General features: G+C 37.2%; 1 protein-coding gene across 1 annotated transcript; it reads left to right on the forward strand.

Annotated features, from left to right (window-relative positions):
* Positions 1-8,647: 8,647 nt before the first annotated feature.
* nr5a1b (nuclear receptor subfamily 5, group A, member 1b) lies at positions 8,648-23,817 on the forward strand. Its single transcript, XM_087798172.1, has 7 exons — positions 8,648-8,836; positions 9,816-9,934; positions 10,721-10,862; positions 11,284-11,936; positions 17,902-18,021; positions 19,003-19,150; positions 21,467-23,817. The coding sequence occupies exons 1-7, from the start codon at positions 8,815-8,817 to the stop codon at positions 21,718-21,720; spliced, it is 1,458 nt and encodes a 485-aa protein (XP_087654298.1). The 5' UTR covers positions 8,648-8,814; the 3' UTR covers positions 21,721-23,817.
* Positions 23,818-25,319: the final 1,502 nt, after the last annotated feature.

Raw genomic sequence — 25,319 nt, forward strand, 5'->3', positions numbered from 1 at the left:
AAAGTTTGCTAAGGTGAAGTGACAGATGTGTGAGTGCACTGTATGACCAGGGAAAAAAGACTTCTTGGTGTTTTTTTTTTGATTAAGCCATTTAAGAGGAGACAAGATTGTTTTGCACATTGTAAGAGTAACTGGTGAAATGATTAAAAAGGGTTTTATCATTCAGATGTTATACAAGATGTACCTGCACGCTATGTGGAACAGAACTGACTCAATAGGTAAACAAAGCTAAAGTGAACAATTGAATTATTTCCCATTTATTATCATTAATTAATCACCAAAGATAAGGTAGTTAAACCGCTGTAGGAAATGTTTTCTCCTCACACACCATCACTTCCACAGATGCTGTTACTGAAAGAAAGAAAGAGATCTGGTGACTGATTTGTTAGGGGTGAGCTTGACTTTTCAATGTGCACGGTGCTGCTAAATAGAAGCTATACTGTATGCAGCAGCAAGGTTAGGGAGGAAGTTTAACCTCAACCAATCGCATGCCTCTATTGTGGATCCTCACAAAGGCCATCTCTGACAGCAGCCATGTGGAGAATAAGGACGCTCAAAGTCGGTAGTATAATGGTTATTATTCAGTCGTCCTCACCAAACCCAAAAGATGAAAAAATAACAATGTCGGCTCAGCTCCTGCAGCAGACAGCATGCATTTACCGCTCCATGCTGCTGACCCCTCATAAGCATTTTCCTGATGAATTAAAGCTTCAAACACACCATTCCTTTTCAAATCAATATGTTCCAGAGATTCTTGGGTTTGCTTCTACCATTAAATGAGATAAACTTTAGCTATTTCAGAGATTAAATGTGAGGTGTTTCTGAAGGTTTTAAATCAAGATTTAATTAAATAAATAAATAAAGCAATTCCCTTCATTGTACAAGACCATCGACCATATTTAAACCTATAAAATAATATGCAAAGACAATGTTGACAAATACATGTAGTAAAAGTGTAGTTACAGGCTAAACATAAAAACACAACACTCCCTAGAATTGCTTTATCAACCTCTCCTTAAGCTGTGAGATGGTTTTTTAGATGGTTTTGGAGAGCATTTCTTACTAAAGACTTCCTTAAAAAAACATTAAATTCAATATAATAAAGCACTGTATGGTTTTAGGCAAAGAGCAGCACTCCTGTGATTTTTGCCCTCTTAGAAGGTTGTAATCACGTTTGAAAATAAGGAATGTTGCAATGCTGTCTTCCTTGACTTGTTGAGGCACTGAACATTATTGAAGGATTTTATTTCATTGCTATAGAGGCACATCGCATCATTTTTTTTTTTAATTTTGACATATGGAATTTATATTCTATATTACCTTTTAATGTATTCAAAAAATAAAATATATAAAAATCAATGTTACAGATTATACAAATATATCCACTTGAAAAAAAACATTGGAAAGCTCCTTTGATAAACATATCAAAATGTTGCCCTAATTTCAAATCCCAAACTGATTATTGTACCAGTAAATTAATTTCATTAGTTAATGCCTCAGAATAGTTTGTGAAGCTCACCTAGTGTGGACGATCTTGATGAAATAAGATTTTAAATTGAAGTTAAAGAAGCATCTGCTACCGTGAAAGTGTTTCCCACCAAAAATGGCGATCCTGGTTTAAATTGAGTTTATATTATTATTTTAATACAGCATTATAAGATTTTTTTTTTTTTACAGAAAAACAAGATGCAAACAGTACAGCCTAAAGAGCAAAACTGCTTTCTCTTGCTGATGTATTTATTTAGTGGCTTTGCCTTCAGTAAAGTTTTGCTTGACCTGTGAATTGTGTTTGTGATGCTAGAAGTGAGGTTTGAATGACATGGTTTTCACAGTTCACATGTTTTATTTCTGTGTAAAAGCATTTGATTTGCAACAATCAAGTTGAACACGTGATTTAAAGCATTACATTTCCTTTGATTCCTTTATTTCTTAGTATATATTATTATTTAACTTATTAATATATTATTATTAATTGTATTATTTGATTGTGTAAAACGAATAAAGGGATTTATTGGAGGTAAGAATTACACCATAGAACAGGAAAAATAGAGAAGTTTGACAGGGACTTGTTTGGCATTATGAATGAATGAATGTAATTTTGGGTTTATTCTAGAGTTAGATGAAACTACCAGCAGGGGGCGTGGATCAATTAGACAAGTGATTTATGTGCACAGAAATGCAACGCATGTTGAATTGTTATTTGTATGTGTCTCTAAGGATTGATGAGGGATTGTTTCTCTTCTTGACCTCGTGCAGTGACAGTGAGGAAAAACCCTGCCAGCTCGGCTTTCTCTCCTCGCTATTGTCGTTCTGATTTCCCCTCTCTAAGTGGTTTGTTGTGTTGGCTCTCCTGTGTGCTCAAGGACGGACAAGGGGACAGTCAATGCTCACCCACTTTTTCTTGTTGCAAAATCTTCTATCCTCGCCAGCTTCAACAGGCGTTATATAACATGTTTATAGAACATTTTGAACTCTTGGCATTATTTTTCATTTTACAGGTTTCTGACTGAGCTCCATGAACTGAGTATCCTTTCGATGAAGTGCCCGGTTTACACCATATTAGCTGGTACAGTGCGGGAGACTTTAGCGCAAGACAAGAAGGATGTTGTTTTTCACCTATTAGTAATGATAGGACTTACCACATTGCGACGTGCACCCGGCTCATTTGTAATGATTCAAATATTTTTGTTCTATAAAGGTCAATGTGGATTTTTTTGGGGAAAAACAGAAAACGTATGAAATTTGAATAATTTTGTTTTCCTTGAATGGAATTAGTCTGTTTGCCTTTCAATAAATCTATTTTTTTTCTAAGTGAGGATTTTTTGTGTTAGCAAAGCAAAATAAAATGAGTAACAACATAGACCCAAATTATAAGTCCTTCAATTCACAGTTCTACAATGGGGTTTTCACTAAATTCTAGTGTAACATACTCACTTAGATGTACGTACATATTAAGGAGTCTAAAACTCTGAGTGACAGGTTGAACCAGAGATTTCATGTGACTAACTAGGATTTGGTGAATGACTTTAAAAAGAAGCAACAATGGCTCTAAATCTAATACTCGTGTACGTCTCACTCCAGGCTCCCTTAAGTGTCGTAAGATTGTAAGATTGGAGACATATTTGTTTTATAGTTTAATACATTTAAAACCTGTTGTACAAATATGAATATAAAGTAAATGTTCCTCCCACTATGATTTTATAATTTTACTGCAGCATTTTGGATTTATTCCTTTGTGAAAGTGTAGTTTATTTTTTTAAATATATAATGTCAAACTTAATTTACAATTCAATGAAGAAAGAAGATGCAAAGGTTTGTCAAAAATAACTATTTATCATCAGAGATCAAGGTTATCTCTATCACGAGAAATTTCACGGCAGCATTTTGGATTGATTATGTTCTGGATGTAATTCAAAAACAATAAAGTTGAACTTTAAATGACAAAATACAATTGTTGTCCTTTAAGGTCTGGGTGTCTGGATTTTCTAGAAGTTTCCTGTGTACCCTGGGGTTAAGTTGAGAGTTTTATTTATTATTTATTTCAATCCACCTGCAGTTATAGCAGCAGTTTGAGCTCCAGCACTTGTTCTTATGTGCAGTTATTTCCCCACTTGTGTCTTCTTTTCGGTGTTTACTCTCAGAACATCTCAAACTTGTGATTCTCTGATTGAGCTTCATGAAGCAGGGTCAAATTCTCTGAGCTCAGTAAGTGGAGCCCTGAGGTCATTTGAAGTTCCAATAGAATAGCTGTTGCAATAGATTTTATAGCAGAGAGTGACATCTAGTGGACTCTGAAAAATAGTTACTGCTTTATGAAGCTTCATCTACCCATCATTATCACCCGACTCACAGGTAAGTCCACCAAAACTTGGCAGTTGGGTGTCAGGGGGGTGTGAAGCCAAGATCACAATTTCACCAATATCTGTGGTTTTATTGCTGGAAAAAAACACATGATATAACATCAACCTCACATATTAAAGATTGGCAGCAATAATGTATTGATTGCACTGACAACTGACAATGGATGTTTAATTTTAATTTATTATAATTCTTACATTTTGAGTTGAATTTATTTTGTTTTAATTCAGCAACCTGAAGCAACTCCATCACCGCCTGCATTTCCACTAAACTGAGTTTGGCAGATCGCCCCAACATTAATTCTCCACTCATTTAAAAAAATGAAATTCCTCATTCCTCATCACCCATCTTATTTCGCCAATTGACGCAGCTTCAACTAGAAAAGCGAAGGTGCTAAGAAAAGAAAGATGTCTAAAGGCAAGTCATCTCCTTGTATTAGGGAAGGAAGAGGACAAAGTCAACATTTTAAATTTGTTATCACTCAAAATATCTTTCCACTGGAGTGCAACTTTCACCTAGAATGATTGTGGATGTCATGCGTTATCTGCAGGGACCCTGCTGTCCATCACACTGATGGTTAGTAGGTGGGGGGCACACTATGATCCAAGAATAAATGATGAAGTCAAAACAGTGGGCAGGCGTTATCCCTGCCCCTTTCTTTTTTGTACAAATATATCAGGGAGACAGAGACAGAGCAGGTCTGATGCTGTCACTTGTAGTCACAGCACGGGTGCAAAACAACAGCAGGCTGGAGACAAACACAAGATAGGCCATTTCTCCAGGCCTGGTGACAGAGAGCCTGAGTTAGCAGGGGGGGTGTAGTCCTCCTGCAGTCAGTCATGCTTGTTTTCCTGGTTGTCCCCCCTCCCACTGATGGGTTCAAGATCTGGACCAGACAAGGATTAGCCTGTGTCTTCAAGACCAGTTGTGGACGGAGGGTGACACATTCTGCTGAGTCAGCGCTCGACCTGCACTTTGCCTTCACTTAATCAATTTCCTCATGATAGTATTTACATTGAATAAAAGATTAACCCTCAGAATATCTTTTACATTTTCATGTAACTCCATGTCGGTCTACCAAAAAAAAGCTATTAAACTTTGGAAATTGGATATTGAGTTGAGTTATACATTTTTTTAACACCATTATTTTGCAGCAGATTTGTATACAGTATCAGAAAAATATATCTTCATTAAAGAATGTATTGTTTTGAAAATATGCAGTTCTAATTATTTACCGTCTGCTGTCTTTAGTTTCTAACAGCATCGCTGAATATTACTGTTTTTTTTAACAACAGGAAATAAAATACCAATAAAAACATCATATCATAAACATGACACTAGCAAGGATGTTCACAGTGCTGGGGATGTTAACATCAATGTGAAACTAACGTTTCGTCAAGTATTCTTCGTTAGCTCAGCCGCGCATGAGTCATTTTCTTTCCTTCTCCGGCGAGGATTTCCAGGATGATTCGAGCGTGCAAGGACACTGTATTTTCAGGCTGTTGTTTCCCCAACACGTATTGTTGCCCCTAATGATTAATTTGATCAGGGCTGTGTGATAGGAGGTTAAATATATAGTATAGACAAATATCTACTTGAGTGAGGTGACCATGAGTTTGAGATGGGGGGGGGTGAACGTAGGCATCAGGGCGCCACGTGAGAAACGTGGCGACCAACCTGCAGCCACAGTCTCTCTATTGCTTACTTATCTTTACATTGTTTTAAAATCTTTTCATCCTATTTTAGGAAGACCATTTTAACTGTTACAGTGAAAGGGAATAAATAAAAGAAAAATCTCTCTGTTCTATTGTTAAATGTGAACAAGGGAGTAACTTTGAAAAAAGGACCAAAGTTAATAGATTTTTAAAAACCTTTGGCATTTAAGAAAAAATAAAAATGAGAAAGGTACGGGCTCACGGTCATGTCAATTCTACATACTACAAAGACTAGCCAAAAATAAAAGAAAAATGGAATCTTCCCATTTGCGTTTAGATTCCACACTGATAAGACTGGATAACGACAGTCCTGAGATCAGTGATGCCCTTGGCTGTGATCTGCACATTCTTGACTAAGACGTCAAAAGATGTGAAAATAACACAAAGCAGACTGTTCTGACTTCTTGGACGATGAGATCAACGGCATGTGAAGTTTGGGACTGTGATCGGACGATCATGGGAATCTGTCTTTAGCCTGTTATCAGGTCTCAACTCATGAATGCAGAATTGTCAGCATGATTGAGTTTACCGTCATCATATTTGATATGAGCAAAGGCACGAAACAACACATTTAAAAACATATCACAAGTATAGAGGTGGTGCACATCAGCCTCAGCCATGGAAAGAACTGGAAATGTGTCTCAGGCTTACATCAGCAACAAGTGACTGAGACCTTGCATTTAATTATTTCACTCATTTATATTTATTAGTGTTTCCAGAAGATCTGATCTTTTCTACACATTTTAGTTTTACACAGTTATTATTTCAGTCTAATCTACACTGAAGTTGTGTGTTGTATTGAGGGAGTTTTCACCCCTTTCTCAGTTAAACATTGAATCAAGAGCATGATCTTTGAAGCAAAACTTTTGAACCAAAAATACATATGAATGAAAAAATATATATATATTGCAAATATTTTAAGCAGGTGGGACATTACTGTGTTAAGTAAAACAATAAATTGCAAGACAAGAATGCGAAGGGATAGTAGGAGGAGATGAAAGCCTAACCAATGTGGCTCTATCTATTCAGGCCAGCGATGGCTTGCTTTTCAAAGATTATCATCAATTTTGCAATATCCCGATTAGTTTAAAATAAATACTTTAAAAAGTTTTTGAATTTCATAACAATACAAATTGCTGTGTCTTGTGGCAAATACTTTAGTCATTGAATTTCCTCTAATCAAAACACATAACCGTTCTTTCTGTATAGCAACAGGAAAGAGGACAAAGGAAAGTGTGACAATTTGCTTTCAAGTGGAAATAGTGTAATCTGACATCAATGCAAAGCATTTCCAATCTGAGTTTCGCGACAGAGGAATGGAATATGCGGTCTGTCTTTCCCTTCAGAAGGTTAACCAAACATATTATGCATAAATATATGTTTTTATAATATGAATATCAAAGAGACTGACATCTTACGGCCCCACACAGGCAACCTCATGATTTAAACTAATTTATTATAACTCTCCAGATGTTATTGTAACAATCCTCTCCATTACATTCACTGGAAAAAAAAACATTCTGTTCAATTTGTTTATGACATGTGAAGTTTATTTAGGTTAGTTGAGTGTAAAAAAAAAAATCAATTAAGACATAATCTCAAGAAAGGTCATTGCACTAACCTGATACATTTGGTGCAAAACTCAATAACTTAAAAGCAAAATTTTATTTTTTTCAGTGTTGCTTACTGTACTTATAACCAACCAATTTATAACTAAAGATGATTCCGGCTTGTAAACTACAGAGCTCACCATCATCATTATACTAATATATACATTCTTGTAATAATATATACATGAGATCAACCCTTCATGTCATGCCATACCAGGAGTGGCTGATTCAACCAACAACACCTTCATTTACTTTATATTGTAAACAATTTTTGATATCTCACCTGAGTTTATTTACATTACGTTTCAACGAATATTTATAATTATCTAAATAGCTAAGTTTAACAATCTATCATTTCATCACATAAAGAAATGACAAACAGTTATCCTCGTGCGAAAGTACAGCTGCGTGTTTCTTGATTTAAAATAGAAATACAGTGTACATGTTGAGGAGCCTCAGCTGGACTTATGTCTCCACACTCTGACCCTCAGAGTCTGACGGAACCTCAGCAGCCTCCCACTGTTTCCTGTCCAGCTAACAATCCACTAACAATAGACACGGACTTTTAAAGCTGACCAAGCAGCAGTGATTGATAATAATCCCACCGATTTGTACACAGTATTGAGGAAAGAACCTGAATCAGCACGAGTAAATATAGATACTCAGCAGATTATGATGGTGATATTTACCAGCAAAAGCATAGCTCACTCCCAATTATATTGCATATTATATAGTGTGACGATAAACTGGCTTTCATTGCATTAAATATAACGGGGGGCGCGTGCACATCAATCAATCAATAATAGATTATATTTATAACAAATCATTTAGGCCAATATAAAAAACGAACTAAATACACATACATACATGTTCAAACATGATTCTCTTCCCGCACCGATCATTTCTCACGCACAGATTCATCAAAACCACAAACGTGTGCAAATATACTGGATACAAACATGAATTGCGTTCACGTATTTAAAAATAAATAAGCTTGTATTATAACAATATTTACATTGATTAATTTACAAAGGTTTTTCAGAAACCTATTTTTCTATATATAACACGATAATATACACACTACAGTATTTATACCATGCGCCCGCGCGCACAAAGAAAAAACATTCCCACCATCTTAAAAAACTTCGTTATTTATAATACAGATAATAATAACACTGTACGTCCATGGTCCACACAAACACACAAACATATCATAGTTAAAGTCAAATTATGAAAGATCTTTTTCTCGCGTGTGTGTGTGTGAGATAGAGCGCGCGTGGATCTTGGGCGGGTGAACGTGTGCAACTCCATCAATTGCGCATATCCGAAAGGCTGCGAGCATCAGTCACGTGACTTCACCTTCACCAATCATGTTGCAGGAGAGTAACTTGGCGATAAGACGGCAGTAAAGAACGAGCTGCAAGCGCAGGAGTTTCACTCTGCTCCCATTCATCTATTAATCGTCGTCACATCCTCTCCCTTCGGATTTCTCACTTTCACGTTTTTAAATATATTGTTAGACATATTTATTAATCGCTTCAATAGCTTTTTAGTGAAGAGATCGGCGGCCAATGTGGGAGTGAACAGACCCTGTGAACGCTCAGACATCCTTAGTGACTGCTCAGACTCTAATGTTGGGAGACAAGGCGCACGGTAAGTCTCACATCTCTCTCCTTTTCATCTCCATTAACACAGTTAAAGAAATATATGTGCTTGTCTTGAAAACAAAAAAAATTAAAGAAACAAAAAGGACATGGGTTAAAACAGTTTTTTTTGGAGATTAAGAGAACATATTCATATTCTTTCTTCAAAATAATAAATATATACAAAACATGTAGAACTTAAAAAGAAAATTCTGTTTTGTTGTGAGGGTATTTGTGACTTCATCAGCTGCCATTGAATGTAGTTTATTGCTTCATTTAAAATAAGATCCATGGACCGTTCCCAAGTTATATTCATTTTCTGCATATTTTGATATCATACACATAGAAGCACGTTAACAATTGTCACGACTACTCTTTTTAATTTAAAATTATTTTCAAGCCATGATTGATAAAGATGTTTCCAAATTGAAATGACCTTTTTTAAAATTCTAAGTGCAGTAAAATGAAAAAAAAACAAAAAACATTTCTTTAAATAAACGTTTTAAAAACATCAATATTAAGCGTATACCTGGCGGCGGGAAGAATAATAATATCTTCGAAATAAGGGACAATAAAAATACTTGATTCAAAAAACGACATTGTAACGTTATCACTGAACATCTTTTTTAATTATGTTAAATATCTTAATAATCGAAATAAATGGAAAATCATGGTTGCTGAAATTCATATACCAGTCGAAGATCTGCCATTTAAAAAATATATATTTTTCTCAAGCGGCTTTTCTGATTTAAATAATATTTAACTAATTATAACAATAATAGTACGATTTCAATAAAAAACGAATTTCAAAGATGACAATAATATATATTAGTCATACGATAATTATTTATCATATTTTAATCATTTTATTTTTTACATGCACACACATTTACATTTTCTTCGTTGATGGCAATTATACATTGTCAGCCGTTTGTCAGATGAACTAAGGCGTGTGTGAAGTTAACGTATTAAATGCGTGTTGGATCCAGGTGTGACATTTAGGGTTATGGAATACACATATGACGACGACCTGGAAGAGCTGTGTCCTGTGTGTGGGGACAAAGTGTCCGGATATCATTACGGTCTACTCACCTGCGAGAGCTGCAAGGTACAGAACACACACGCGCGTCCGTACACACCAATGCACTCAGACACGCGCATGCATGCACACACACGCACAGTGCTAAAAAACACGCTTTTACTTTTTTTTTCCCCTTTTATTCGTTTTCTCACATACATTTGCTTTGGTCGTATATCATAAAAACATTGTTAATAAAACATTGGATGAATTTTAAAAAAACAAACCGCCATGGTTCTTAAAGCCAAACATATCTTATCGTTGTTAAGAATAAATATATTTTTAATAAATTCGTTAAAGAGAAAAAAAATACAGAAAACGAAAATAAAAAACAGATTTGTTTTAATAGCGAGGTATAGGCCGCAGTTGGCCTATACTTCCCTCCAGACACTGAAAGATCAGAACATTTCTTTTAAATCAGTCTATTATTTAATATTTACCACGATGATAAATTTAGAAATGATTGTTGTTTTTTTTTTCATACAAATACGAATTAAATTAACTATGAAAAAATGTCAATTTTAAACGTAGCACAGAGAAACATGTTTCAAAAATACTTTCCAAGTGTACTTATTGGTGCAGTGTTGTGTAACGAAACTATACAATTTAAACGTTTTAAACACAGCGCTCGGACGTGCACTTACGCAAAAATAAATTGCTGATTCATAATTCTGTGCAGCAATATTTACATTGTCGTAGATATTATTTCACATGCGGACACACTGAAAAGCTAAATACACTCATACACACGCATACGCGTACGACAATAAACGAAAGCGTTAATCGTGAAAATGACGTGTTTTAATGACCTTCCAGGGCTTCTTCAAGAGAACCGTGCAGAACAACAAAAGATACACGTGCGCTGAAAACCAGGAGTGTAAAATCGACAAGACCCAGAGGAAAAGATGTCCTTTCTGTCGCTTCCAGAAGTGTCTCAATGTCGGCATGAGATTGGAAGGTAAACCATCTAGAAAAAAAAGATGTATTGTTATTTAGAAAAAGGCCCACTATCCTTTAATGTTCTATATATGATCAAATGCTTTTGTTGTATACTTTGCACGCGGACAGTAATTCCTGTGATAACTGCAGAGAAAAGATGATTTGCGGGGTCTCGCTTGCACTCGTGATATGGGGTTAATTCCCTGACAGTTGTGCAGGAAAGCACCTGCTCGCTGAGGCCGGGACACATTCTGGGCCGCTTGATAAAACCCCGCAGATGAACCCCTGTTTTAAATCAAGCGCTCTATTTAGGCTACACGACAGTCTGTGAATTCTTCTCAGGCCCAAAAAGGAAAGCAAAGCAACATCTGCGTCGGTTGTAGGAATCACTGTGATTTTGATTCCACTCTCATCCTCGTGATTTGTGTTCTGTGTTGCAGCGGTGCGTGCAGACCGCATGCGTGGGGGGAGGAATAAATTTGGCCCGATGTACAAGAGAGATCGAGCCTTGAAGCAGCAGAAAAAAGCTTTGATACGATCCAGCGGCCTCAAACTGGAGAGCACGATTCCTCCGCCAGCCTCTCCACTACAGACTGACTATGGCTTCACCGGGACCTTACACAGCCTGCCCACCATCTCCAAAAACCTCCTCCCCTCCACACCGAACTCCCTCAACCCCACAGACTACGAGGCCAACCTTTACGACCAGTCCTTGGGCATGACCATGCAGTCCCACCTGCCTCTCAGCACGCAGTACCAGTACACAGCTCTACCCAACAGGGTCATCAAAGCAGAGTTCCCCGACTACACCAGCTCCCCAGAGTCCCTGACAGGATACCCCTACCCAGAGGTGTACCCATCAGGCTCCCCGCAGCCCCCCAGCCTGCCCCAGCTGGTGCTGGAGATGCTGAGCTGTGACCCCGATGAATTGGTGGTGCAGAACAAGATCGTGTCCCACCTGCAGCAGGAGCAGAGCAGCCGGGGCCGGCAGGAGAAGCCCAGCACCTTCAGCCTCATGTGTCGCATGGCAGACCAGACTCTCTTCTCCATAGTGGAGTGGGCTCGCAGCTGCATCTTCTTCAAGGAGCTCAGAGTGAGTACTGAACAAGTCTGTGTTGTCTTCAATCCACATGAATTGCCGTGGAATTATGAAATGACTCCGGAAAAATTAATTCTTATAATACCTTCAGACTGTTAACAACGACACACTCTCGAAACTGTCACGCTAGTCACATGTCCACAAGGACATCACTTCCCTGTCTCCACAATGCGGTTACCATGGTGACATCTCCATGGTGATGTCTTGAGAGTGACATCACGATCACAGCATCCCTGCAGGAGCCTTACCCAGCCGAACATGCCATCGTACAACTGTGGCTACGAATGCACTTCAGGGACCAATAATAATTGTCATGTTACCCATCAATGTGGACTCACTGCTTCATCTTCAAACATTCATGTACGATGCTCTAGAACGCTGATTCGTTGGGTGATCAATAATTGAACGAGTTCACCAAGTTAGACTTGCTTTCGTAAAAAACAACCCTGTGGTTACAGGTTCGTATTCAGGATGGCAACAGTTTTCTTCACACATTTTGAGACACAGTATGAATGTTTTATTCGAGTGAAAGCTACACTTTATCTTACGTTTCCGGCTATTTCTAAAAAAAAAAACACTGAGGAAGGAAATTCAGATGTACTTCTCCTTCATCTACAGCTACTAGCCTTACTTTTTCAATACACTTGTTGTGGCTATTTTAGTTTTCTGAGTCATTAGTAGGAAAGAAACATAGTTACAGTAGATACAGTAAATATTCCTTTTTTTATACATTTTGTTTATATATATTTATTAAAAGTCATAATTTTTAATAGTAATTCACCATGAAAATAATTTAATTACTGTAAGTAAATCAAATCAAACAATTTAATTATTAAAAGTTCTAGTCAAATATGGCAAATAATTGTATTACTTTTAGTATATAATTAAATAATATATTTCTTACTAGTTGAATTATCAAATATATATAATAGCAATTAATTTATTTTAAATATTAACGTTTAGTTATTCATATTCATATTCATATTTGTTTCTTTTCCTTTTTTCTATGACTTATATCTCATCTTATACTAAATCTATTTGTGGGAAAATGTATTAAAAAAAAGTTTATGTTTGGGCCTATAATGCCATTTAATAACAACATTAAAGCAGCTCTCGGTAGTTATGGGTACCTTTATATTTTTGTACTAAAATAACTTGTGATGACACATCAACTTAAATGACTCATATACTGTGACTTGAGGTGTTTTGTGTGATTTTATTTTCACTGTAAAAGTTCTTGGGGATGGTGTGAACATACTACATATTGCACTGGTTGTGGTGGGGGGAGGGACAAATTACGTTACTAAAACAAAGTTAAAGTTATATTATTATAAGTTATATTATGTCATAACACGTATCATATTCATTATCCACAATCTGATTCATTACCTCATCAGTATACATCCTTCATTCAGCCAATGGAATGGAAATTAAACTCCTGCAAACCATGACATGGCAACTTTTGTGATGTTTAGCGAGTGCTCATGGGAAATGTGGTCTCCTGTCGGGCTGAACACTCCCACTTTAGTCCACTGGCGTCGCTCGACTTCAAATCACGCTATATAAATAAATATTACTTACTTACTTACTTACATAGAATCGCAACTGTCCTGACTCACATGATTCTAATGTTGAAGTCTTACTCTAATTGCGAACAAACTGTTTTCAGTGGGCGGGGCTTAATCAAATTTTCTAATGTAAATATTTCACTGAAAAGAGAGTTTTGTACAAATAGACACATACTAATGAGTACAATAGAGGTCCAAGATCTATTTAAAAAACACTTAAATCAACACATTAGCTGTGTAAGATTGTACCTAATGCTATTGTACAGTATGAACAAAATAAATAATTAAATTATGAGGCTTTACAAAGAAGAGGAAGTATGGCTATTTAGAAAAAAAGATGATGATGATCTAGGGATTTAGTTCTGGTTGCTCAGATTATGTTTTTCAAATTAGAGATTGTGTGATCGTCTTATTCCGGACACAGCTCTTGTGTAGTTAGATGTTTCACACTCTATCTTAATACAGTTGCTTGTGCAACAAAACATACAAATTAGATTTGTAAGTTGCTCAAAGATCAGGGAGGTTGTTAAATGAATTTCCATTTTCTTCACTCAAAAATATTCTCCATGTAAACACCACATTTACATTGCAGCATACATAACACATACATACATGCTAACTGAGGCATTCACAACCTACTGTACATTTAAAAGATGCCCACAGTGCCAACCTTAATAAAAAGCTGAAGCTCACCATGATGAGAAACACAATTAAATGTTATCTGGCTCTGTTTGTAGAATAAGGCAGTTTGAGATCGAAACTCTGAAGTCTGAAGAAATGTGTATTCATGCAGGGGCTGTCATGGTTCACATTCCCTGTTTAAAAACACAAAATATTTGGCACTGACTACATTTGGTTTTCTCCAAGACTTCCGGCAGTTGATGTCTTTAGGTTGTGAACATCTAGCATGTTTATTGTTGTTAATCACCTGCACTAAATATTTAAAAGGGAAACACATTTTCTGAACTACTTGCTGTGAATGCCATTGAAGAGCAGAAAGGAGACAGTGTGAATGCACATGTTGCTTTTAACTTTCTGTACATTTGAACAGTGACAACATCTGGCATTATTACATTGTGTTGGTTCATCAACATATACTTTCTTCCTGCCTGCTCAGACAAAGAGCTGATTGTGCTTCCAACACTCCTCCACACGGCTGATATCCGCAGACGGTGAACAGTTAAAGCCTCACCTGGCACTATCTGCCTTTCTCTCTCTCATTCATTTTCCCATGGCTGCACAGGATAGACCAAAGACATGATAGCATGAAAGATTTATTCCACTTGTTTCTGTAGTAAATAAAGCAGCAACATATTCATAACGTATTACAATTTAGTACAGTAAAGTACAGTACAGTAAATATGAATTAAATAATAAATAAAGCACTAAATTATTTGATTTTCAAGTAAATGAAAAGGAAATACATTTTATGAACAATAAATAACACTAATAATAATAATTATAACACTTTTTGCAACAATTTAGTTGACAATTCCAACTTCAATCCTCCTACGTGTTAATATTTAGGTCAAAGAAAATGTTGTTTTTTTTGTATAGGTTTGTAAATAAAGATTCTGCTTACTTTTTGGCGTTTTTTAAATGATTTCATTATTTAAAACTGTTACATACCCAGAACTACAGCAAAACTTTGTGTATTTAATTTCTAACTTCCTTTCGGAATATTTTAATAATAATAATAATAAACATCATATTTATATAGCACTTTTTCGGACACGCAAATATGCTTTTCAAGAAGAATGAGAAAAATACACACACAATTTGTTAAACAGAGAGGACAGAGAAGAAAATTAGGAGTTAGCAATTTTATTTTTCCAACTGGCTGATCTAGTGTAGTTTGAATCTCCAAAACAGCTTGTGGTGCATTGAGAGTCCCTCGTAATGTGTCAAATGAATCCAGTATGTGTTTGCTGTTAAGGTCGACTGTGTTTTCTACATGATCAAACTAGGTGACATCCTGAGCTCCATTTATTCAAAACAGACATGCTAAGTGAATACAAAAGTGAGAATTTTCTGACTTGGAAAAAAAAACTTGTTTTTCTGGTCTGGATAATTACATTCCATGCCAACGATAACGGGAGAACGCCAGTGCTCTCCCGCTCTCTCCCTGCTCTTTCCTCCACTACATTGTTACCATCTTGTGAGCGTGTGCTGCAGTTCTTACGGGGTTTCCTTTGTTGCGTTCTGTTTTTGATGCTTCTATTCATGTGTCGCACACGGCAGATGTTACAGCGCAGGGACATAATGGCACATCAATATTTGTAGCTGAACTGGAGGTTTGCACAATTGTGTGAAGATCATCAAACCAGAAACGTGATGAGAAGGAATGGGAAGAATATATAGACCTGGGTTTGTAAAAGCCACATATTGAGGAATCATATGCAGGATGTATGAAGCTTTCTGGAGTCATTTTTCCTCCCACTCATCACTTTTTGTTGCGATAAAATAATGACCTATAGTTGGTCCTTAAATTTTCACTAATAAAGTATATTTTCTCAACATAAATAGTTGCTGAAAAGAAGACGCTTCATCACCACACACAGAACAACTTCTATTGTGGCTCCATCATAAAAGGTTCACTCTTTGCCAGGGTCATTTCACACAGATGTGTAGAATGCACAGCTTTTGTTTGTATCATTTGTTTACATGAATAAACAGTCTGTCACTCTGCAATTCTATACAACCTGGAGATACATTGTAGGCACAGAATTAAAAATGCCAGTAGGCCAGGTTTTATTTGTTTTAACACTGTAGCAAAATGTCACGTTTTTTCATTTCATTGTCTGCAATAATTGATTCAATTTTGAATAGTCATCACTAATGTAGTAGCTATTTTTTAAAAACCATGTTACTTTACCTGGCTGAGTCTGTGAGACCCATGTGACCACCACCATCTAGACTTTAAGTCGATCAGAGACAGTGATTTCATACAAAGTACTGTGAGACTTTTTGACGTTAATAGGAAGTTAAAACCAGAAAACCAGAACAAGATTATTTTTTATTAAAAATGAACCTGTTGAAAATGAACAAGGGTGATTTTACAATGTTGCAGTTACGCTTTTCAATAAACAAAATTTGGAATGTTACGTATTTGGGCTTGAAAACATTGGATCCACATGAAGGTGTGGCGACTCCCGTTTTCTCGCTATTAACACAAATGTTTGTTTAATGATTTAGGCAGTGTAAATAAATGCTCTTGTTCATTTTTTGAACTTTTAAATTCAGCCCTATCAATAGAATTCTCGGCACACTATAGGCCAGTTAAAAACGGTCAAAGTAAGATTGTTCTGTAACAGAATCAAAAAACTTTCTTGTTATCTTTGAAGTCAATGTTGCTGCAGGATAAAACACACACACACACACACACACACACACACACACACACACACACACACACACACACACATTCAAATGAATACAATATACACAATGTAATAATAAGAATGAAAAGTGTTTGAGATTAGTAGGACAATCTAATGATAACCTTGAAAAAACATTTGTTTAATATTCCGATTGTTTGTTTGTTTTATGTCATAATAGACAGAATATTCAGTTCATTTATTCACTTTTCAAAATGTGTTATTATTATTATTGTAACAAATTAATTTAGCTTGAAGTTAAATACATTTGTGTGCTCACGCGGCCCGAGTGAAAACACACTAGTAAGATGCGAATCACACAAAGACATGAGGCCGCAGAAACCCTGCGACGTGGTCAAACAGGTTACTACACAGCAAAAGACCACTTCTGCACTTCAACAAGCTCCGACCCAAATCCACACACTTGCATCCAGATGAAAATGTTCAGCGAATCAGAGGAGGTTTTCAGTCTTTTTCTTTCTTGGCCGAGGCTCAGAGTCCAACTCCTCTTCGAGAGGAAATGCGGGGAGGTCGCCAAGACCTCTTACTTCCTTAACCCCTTCCTTTATCAGCGTACACCCAGACCCCCATCACAGTACTATATAAGAGGACCTTCATCTTCCCCTGCTAATATATTGTTTGATGCAGGCAGACAGTTATTCAGTCATCTCTGTGTCAGACCCATGTTTGTCTGGGTCTATTAGTGGCAGAACTGGCTGCGGTGTCCTTCACTTCATAGACAATATGTGGGATGGGGCTCAATTTGAAAACACGTTCAGCGACCCCTCCTCTAGACCAGCACATCAGGGGTGTTAAGATTTAAGCACTTGGTTTGAATTGCTATTTGACAGGAACCGGCTTCAGATTCATGTCTTCATTCCTCTCCCCCTAATGAAAAGGTTTTTTTTGTATGAATACACCGACACATACAAATGTTCTCTTTTGCAAATGGTCTGAATTGATGGATTGACTGATTTTAACATGTGTGTTCCTGCGTGTGTGTGTTCTGTTTAGGTGGGGGATCAGATGAAACTGCTCCACAACTGCTGGTCAGAACTTTTGGTGCTGGATCATATTTTCAGACAAGTGCAACATGGGAAGGGGGAGAGTATCCTGCTGGTGACGGGCCAAGAGGTAACTACTCCTACACACTACTTCCCTCACAGACAAACGGGCAAACACAACATCATTAGGCCTTCTGCGCTCTACAGTATTGAAGATGCCTACATTCCACCCAACTACAGCCTAACGGCTTTATAAAAAATAAAATAAAAAAGTAATAATATGCACAAACATAATTGCTTAAAACAATCAGTCGTCTCTTGAATGAGGTCAAGATTTGACGAACCATACAAAGAATGTCGCAGTGACAATTTTACAACAACAGACTAAATGTTTTGCTTACTTCAGATAAAACAATACAAAACACAACTCTTATAAAACCCACCTGCACACATTAAAGCAGCTGCTCTACTAAATCAGGTTCAGATCTTCTCCCTAATTCTAACAAATAGATAAGATGTCACAGCGGAGACCAAGACACAACAAAGGCTGGACAGTGACTGTACAGACCTGGCTTTGGTCTTGTCTTGACACTGGACAGTGTCAAAGCAGCTGCTCTACTTTACTGGACACACTAGTTTTGTTTTTGTTAAACTGTTTTCATTTGAGGTTTTGTTGAGTTTGCATTTAGCTGTCATTTTATGGTATATTGGTTCCATTCACATCAATACTATTTTAAGTTAAGTCGGGTATTAGTCTCCGAAAAGTCATGTTTTAATCAATGAAAACGGCTTATATTTCTATCTTGTTGTCATCGGGAACATTTAGCTATATCAAACACAAGTAACCAACATTTTCTTTTACCAAAAACAATCTTTTATATATTATTATATAATTGATATACAGCATCTTCTAGACAGCAAAAAAGTCTGTGATTTAATTTGAAATATATGGTCTATTCATTTCTAAACTGTGTCAATGAATTTGTTTAGTTGCATTCAGAAGTCAATGTTTTTTAGCAAAGTTGTGAAAGTTTACTCTTGGTACTCTTAAACAAAATGAAAAACTAGCTTGGAGTACGCTATTGCTGCTGACACTGCTTCACATTCGCAGGTGGAGTTGTCTTCCATCCTGTCCCAGGGAGAGGCGACGTTGTCAGGCCTGGTGCAGCGGGGTCAGGAGCTGGCTGCCCGGCTGCAGGCGCTGCAGGTGGACCGTCGAGAAATTGCCTGTTTGAAATTCCTTCTACTCTTCAACCCCAGTGAGTGCACCAGCCCTACATCACACACACACACACACACACACACTTACATGGTTTAAAATAATCTCTTGCAGGGTCAAAGTGTGGTGTCATTTTCATTAATTTTCCACATTTAAGCAGCTAAATGTATTTTAATATAACAGTGGCAGTATCCTTGGGTCTTTAGATAGTTTAATCAAGCATACTCGACAAATCTCAATCCGCTTGCTGAGGCTGTGGGGTCGTTCCGATGGCGCGCTCATAAATAGCTGCGATGCTGCTATGAAACAGTGTCACAATCGCTGGATAGTGTGCCGAAACCTATTTATCCATAAGGTTACAAGTGTTTTCTAAACTGGCCCTGTTCTCTCAAACCTCTCCTCACTAAACTCACTTAATTAAATTCTAAGTGTAGAGAAAAGCCAACATTAACAAAGACATCCTCCTTCATTGTCCGCTAATGACATTCAAAGGCAGAGTAATGGATGTCTCTATCATTGGATGGCGGAGTCGACATTCATGTGGCGGCTTGCACAGATGGAAAGAGCAGAGACGCGGCTTGCACAGATTCCCAGAAGTGTTTGCTGTTTAGGGGCGAACAAAGAGCTTTTGAATGGAGGAGAGCACTTGTCAGAGGCAGAAAATATTTTCTTCACCGGCAGCTTCTCTACCTCTTCTTTAGAGTCAGGCTTGTGTCGGGGGGTATTTTAATTGCCCTTAAGCGCATTGAAAAGATTGATTCAAAATATTTAATTACTGACTGAATAGATTCGTGTAGACGGGCTTAGCTGATGATGAATGTCGGTCCACCGGAGGGCTCCACTATTGTCACTCTCTTACACAGACACGTGTTTACATCACTCCAGAACACATTAGATGGATTTACAGACGTTTGCTGCGTTAATCCTTTCAACCTTTAGAACCTTTAAATCGATGTATCTAGTGTCCATGCATAGGTTTGACCCTTTAGAGGTGCAGGTCAGCATGTACGTCCACATTCGTACAAGGATGACAACATTTATTACCCTATCTAATTTTTAAGCCTTTCACAAATAAATAAATAGTGTTGTACCTTCTTTAATTTCGTTTTCAGCAAGGTTACAATGTAGGCGCGAACAGTATGTAAACACAATCTTACACACATTGCTGGGATGATGTTTAAAAGGTTTGTTTAGGCCCTGGGCCTGCAGGTAGCGGCTACACTCACCACCACTTCCACCGTATTGTTAGTTTTAAAGCTGAGCTGTGTATCAACAGTTGGGAAGGTTTATCACGGTTGCTCCAATCATTTCCCTTTGCACGAAAAATATGAAATATGCTAGGAAGAATTACCATGGGGTAGTGGTTACTGCGACCGCCTCATTTGTTGTGCAGTGTCTCTGTGTGCACTGTGACAGGCTTTCAATCTGTCTGCGTAAAACATGAAAATATATGAATATCACATGTGAAAATGTACACACGTGTCTAAAATCTCACTGTATGAAAGTGTGTGTCGATGCTGAGTTTGTGTGTATGCATAAAAACAGTATGTCCCTAACATCCAGGTGTCTAAAGATGTAGTCTGAGAGTATGTGTGTAATTACTTTGAAGTGTTTATGTCATTGAGTTTTAATATAAATAATTTGATTTGTGTAACCTAAATTAATTTAATATAGATATCAATCATATGCTACTTATTTTTACGTTTACACAAAATGCTTTAAATAACTGAAAATATGTGCCAATTAACGGCATTTAACAAATCAAGTCAATAAATATAAAAGAAATAAAAGAAACACAAAAACACACTTTTCTTTATAACAGCATAGGTTTGAGTCAACAAAAGAATGAAGAGATCCGTATTTTTTAAAACATTGTTTTGAAACAACAACCTTTGGACTGTGGTGTTGTGTATGTGTTATAGTCTGAAGATTTCTGCGTATAAGTGGTCATTAACTTTATTTTTGTCTATGTATGAGTGTCATCACATGATATACGTATGAGATAATGTATAAATAATCTTTTATCCAACACTTTTTGTGTGCATGTAAGTGTGTTTGATACAACGGTGTACAACAGTGCATTCCTGCATGCGTGTTGTACTAAAGAGGTGGATTTTAGCTTTATAATATTGTATATATGTGTTTTCTTTATTCTGATCCCAATCATCTCTGGTGACCACAATTAATGCACAGAGATCAGATGTCGCTTCATCCTTCAAGGGCATCACCACGTCTGTCTGTCTTAACATATGTCCTTTTCTTCTTAATTCAGAATATCTAGTGTTCAATGAGCAGATGCTGCAGGGCTCTCTGACACAATGTTTCTCTCCTGCTAAGACATGCTCTTTCTTCACAGATGTGAAGCTGCTGGAGAACCAGGCGTTTGTGGAGAGCGTCCAGGAGCAGGTGAACGGGGCTCTACTGGAGTACACACTGTCAGCCTATCCTCAGTTTCAGGAAAAGTTCAGTCAGCTGGTTGTGCGACTGCCGGAGCTGCGTGCTCTCAGCACACAGGCTGAGGATTACCTGTGCTACATGCACCTGAGCGGGGAGGTGCCTTGCAACAACCTGCTTATCGAGATGCTGCACGCCAAGCGAGCATGTGTGTGAAGCACCTCCGATGAATATTGTCTCTCCGGGTGACGATGTGTGTGAGTTGGGTTTCTCTTGTAATTTGAAGACGTTCCATCCATGACAAGCTTTAAAGGATATCTGGCAGCGCTGCAACTATCATTTGTTTTCGACTGGACCTCTGTGGAGTTTGGAACATGAGCCCGGCAGTATGTGTATAGGTTATTGGCCAACATCAGAAATGGAGACAGCTGTGAGAGTCAGCCTCCATCAGATACACTAAATCATCTCTAACGTTTCAATCATTCAGGTGCCTCAGCTGCTATGCACTTTTACCCTGATATTGTCTTTCAAGACTCTGACAATAATGTCATCAACTGTCTCCGTCAGAGTGTCCAGATCTGTTTGTTGCTTGTTCACTTTCAGTTCACAGTGATGCGTTCATGCAAACACATTTTGACAGCACCATCACAGATCTGGTTAAAGGGCAATATTATTATTTTAATAATGAGTTAACTGAAACAAGCGAGGCACATCAAATGCAGATCAATTCTGATTGACAGGACTGCTAAGACAATGAAACAGATGATTACATAGTGTACTTTATTAACACACTTACATTGTGTTTTCCACGACATTCCTTGATGTAAACCCATATGAAAACAATGTTGTTCACTGTATACACATGAAAAGAACATTTTGTTTCTAATTTGTTTCACAAATTCCACATTATGAAAAAATGACTTTTTGGTATTTGGCTGTTATTTTAGGTCTATGGTGCCTTAACGTATATAAAGTTGCCATCCAAGCACTTTCTTTTACTCAGTTAAAGATATCTGTGAACGTTTTGTAAAATCTTTACGAAATTATTTGGAGGTCCAATTGACGGATGATTGAAAATATTAAGTAAATCAGCTTGAAGTGAAAAACATAGCTAATGAAAAAAAATGAATTTGTGCTGCATATCGTTTAAGGAGTAAAAAACATCCTGGTCTCACCAGGCAGAGGCACAAACAGTCGTACTCTGCAGTTCCATCAAAAACAACTACTTTAACGTACACCTGGCATCTAAGGCTCTCATTTACTCCATCCAACATATCAACAGTTTATTTTCTCTACATGTCGATGACATCTCCCTGCCAAACCACTCCACATAAACTTTATTACTCATTGTCGCTCTTAGTCACCCTTAAAGACAAGTTCATATGTTCATCTCTGCCACATCCAAAAATGAAGTCTTTAAATCCTACATCTGGCCACTCTGACTGTCCTTCAAAGCGTCGCTTCACTACTGCTGCATCGTCTTCAACTGTCTCTTGATCTGTGTTCATCACACTAAACTGTTGTAGTCAACATAATATTTGTGATAAAGCAGAGCAAAGAGTTTGCAAGTGGAGGGAAGTGGAGCGATGTCAAAGAGTTTTCCAGCATCATAGCTCTGTGCATCACATTTCGAGAGTATACCAGTGTTACCGATTCAAAATACCTAGAAAAGACGAGGATCCAATGCCAAGGTTGCATTATTTATTGTAACAGGGACAGTGCTCGATAAAACATTGACCTTGAACAAAACAGGCAAAGATGAGCCGCTCTGGACTTTGAAGAAAAAACGACTATTTTAAGACTCTGCAGTTTTATGGAGAATTTATCACCAGCAAATCAAAATGCAAGCATGAATCTGCAACATGAAATATTTGGCACTACAGCCAGATATCAGAATTGAGACTAGATTAACTGAACTAAAGACATCCTCTTGAAGTGGCACTCACACATCATAAAGAACAAGAATCAAAAAACATCCACATCCAGTAATAAAACAATCAGCAGCAGCAGCTAGAGATTTTTAGAAACGCGGCTTTCACCCCCTGTAGACAATCACTCCACCTGCCTTAATATCCGCCTGACAACTCACACACACACAATTGCGTTTTCATTCTGTACAGAGTATTTATGTTGTGAGGTGAATATCTACTGCAAGATTCATTCCAACACAGGAATGGCTTTATGTCCCAATAGCTTTTGTTGTGATTTGATTAATACAATTGTTTTTCCTGTGAGCTGACAGTTTGTTCTGTCTTTGACCGATATGCTTTTCTCCATCAAGAGAAAATAAAAACATTTTGTTTGTATGGAATATATTTTATTGTAATAGCTTCACACCAATAAAAGTCAATGAGTCAATGTCTGTGTGTTTTATATTATAGTGGCTCTAGTGTATAGGTATTTAATCGGCTGTTACAAAATGATACATGTTTTAAATTGATTTCATTTTCAGTAGTTTGGTGTTATTTCACAAGAAAAAGTTAAAAGCATGAACATTAGTAAAAGCTTGAGAAAAAAAAACTATAAATGAAAAAAATAACTAGAAAATAAAATCAAGTTAAAAAAAGGACTGTTTAATGCACAGGTCCTAGACAGGGAATACAACTGTGAGAGAGGAAAGACGGGGAGATTAGGGAAGGAAGTGTAGATTAAGGACAGTACTGATAGAGCCATGGAGAGGATCCTGGATTAAAAAGTTGTAAAACAAGACATGATGCAGAGAAGAGAGAGAGAGAGAGATTGAGGTGTAAATAATCTAAAAATACATATGAAGCCAAAATCTTTTTTCAGGTTCCTTGTAATTATTTTAGATGATTTTAGAAAAGGTTAAACCCAATGACATCAGTGGAAATATCAGCCAGAAATGTATGAAAAAAAGATTGAAGGTAGGTTGGATTAGGTGGCGTTGAATAATGGGGTGATCTGTAAAACAATAATACCAACTAGAGATGAGAGAAAAGTATTAGAACAGTAGTGAGACCAGCCAAGATGGATGTTTGGAAAGAGCAGCTCTGATAAAAAACAAGCAAAGTTAGAAGAGTCAGAGTTGAAGATTCATATAACAAATATATAACAAATGAGTGGCAGTTTATACTGTAGAGAGAACTCTAGAAGAAAGGTTGGCCAAATGACATATGGGGGTACAAGGTAAAGGGCAAATTAGATCATGAAGAGGAGGGCCATGATTAGAAAAGACGAATAAGAAAAATCTTGGGGTGAAACTGAACCCAAAAGACAGATCGACCACCATTTCACACTTTCTCTGACCCCTGGTTTCCACTAAAGTCCACGGCGGTTCCACTTTCAGTGGAAAAAAGGGGTCAAACTGTATGAACCTTTTATTGATTCAATCCTGCATCTGAAGGTTCTCTCTTATTAAGATGGACAACATTTCTCCTTCAGTGCTGCTGCTGGTGTTGAGATGAAGTTGAGCTTCCTTGGTTAGCGCTTGTTATTGATGAAATCATGGCTGTCCTTTATCTGGGTCTTTTAATCAGACACATCCACACTGAATCTGTCAGCCGAGAAAAAACCATCCTGTCAAGTGGTTCAAGACAAAATGTCTCTTTTTGTCAGGTTCTCTTTTCTGACTGAAGACGAAGGGTCAGACGCGTTTGAAGCTCCCAGCAGAGAAAACATGATCCAGGATCAGTATTGGGATGATGATGGTGAGAAGCAACTACACACTGACAATAAACCACATGTGTGTACACCTGCAAACAACCTAACATTTTGAAGGGTAAAAGATGAAGCGTTGTCTCGGATAAGACTGAACACAGCCAGAGAGTACTTTTACACTGGCCTCTGGTTCTGGC

This window comes from Callionymus lyra, chromosome 1, assembly GCF_982586985.1.
Source record: "Callionymus lyra chromosome 1, fCalLyr1.hap1.1, whole genome shotgun sequence".
In the NCBI taxonomy this organism is placed as follows: Eukaryota; Metazoa; Chordata; class Actinopteri; order Syngnathiformes; family Callionymidae; genus Callionymus; species Callionymus lyra.

Excerpts from the sequence above, each read along its gene's own strand:
- nr5a1b (XM_087798172.1), top strand. The coding sequence starts at position 8,815 with ATGTTGGGAGACAAGGCGCACG. Across the intron at positions 9,935-10,720 it reads TCACCTGCGAGAGCTGCAAG|GGCTTCTTCAAGAGAACCGT; the intron begins GTACAGAACACA and ends ATGACCTTCCAG. Across the intron at positions 11,937-17,901 it reads TCTTCTTCAAGGAGCTCAGA|GTGGGGGATCAGATGAAACT; the intron begins GTGAGTACTGAA and ends TGTTCTGTTTAG.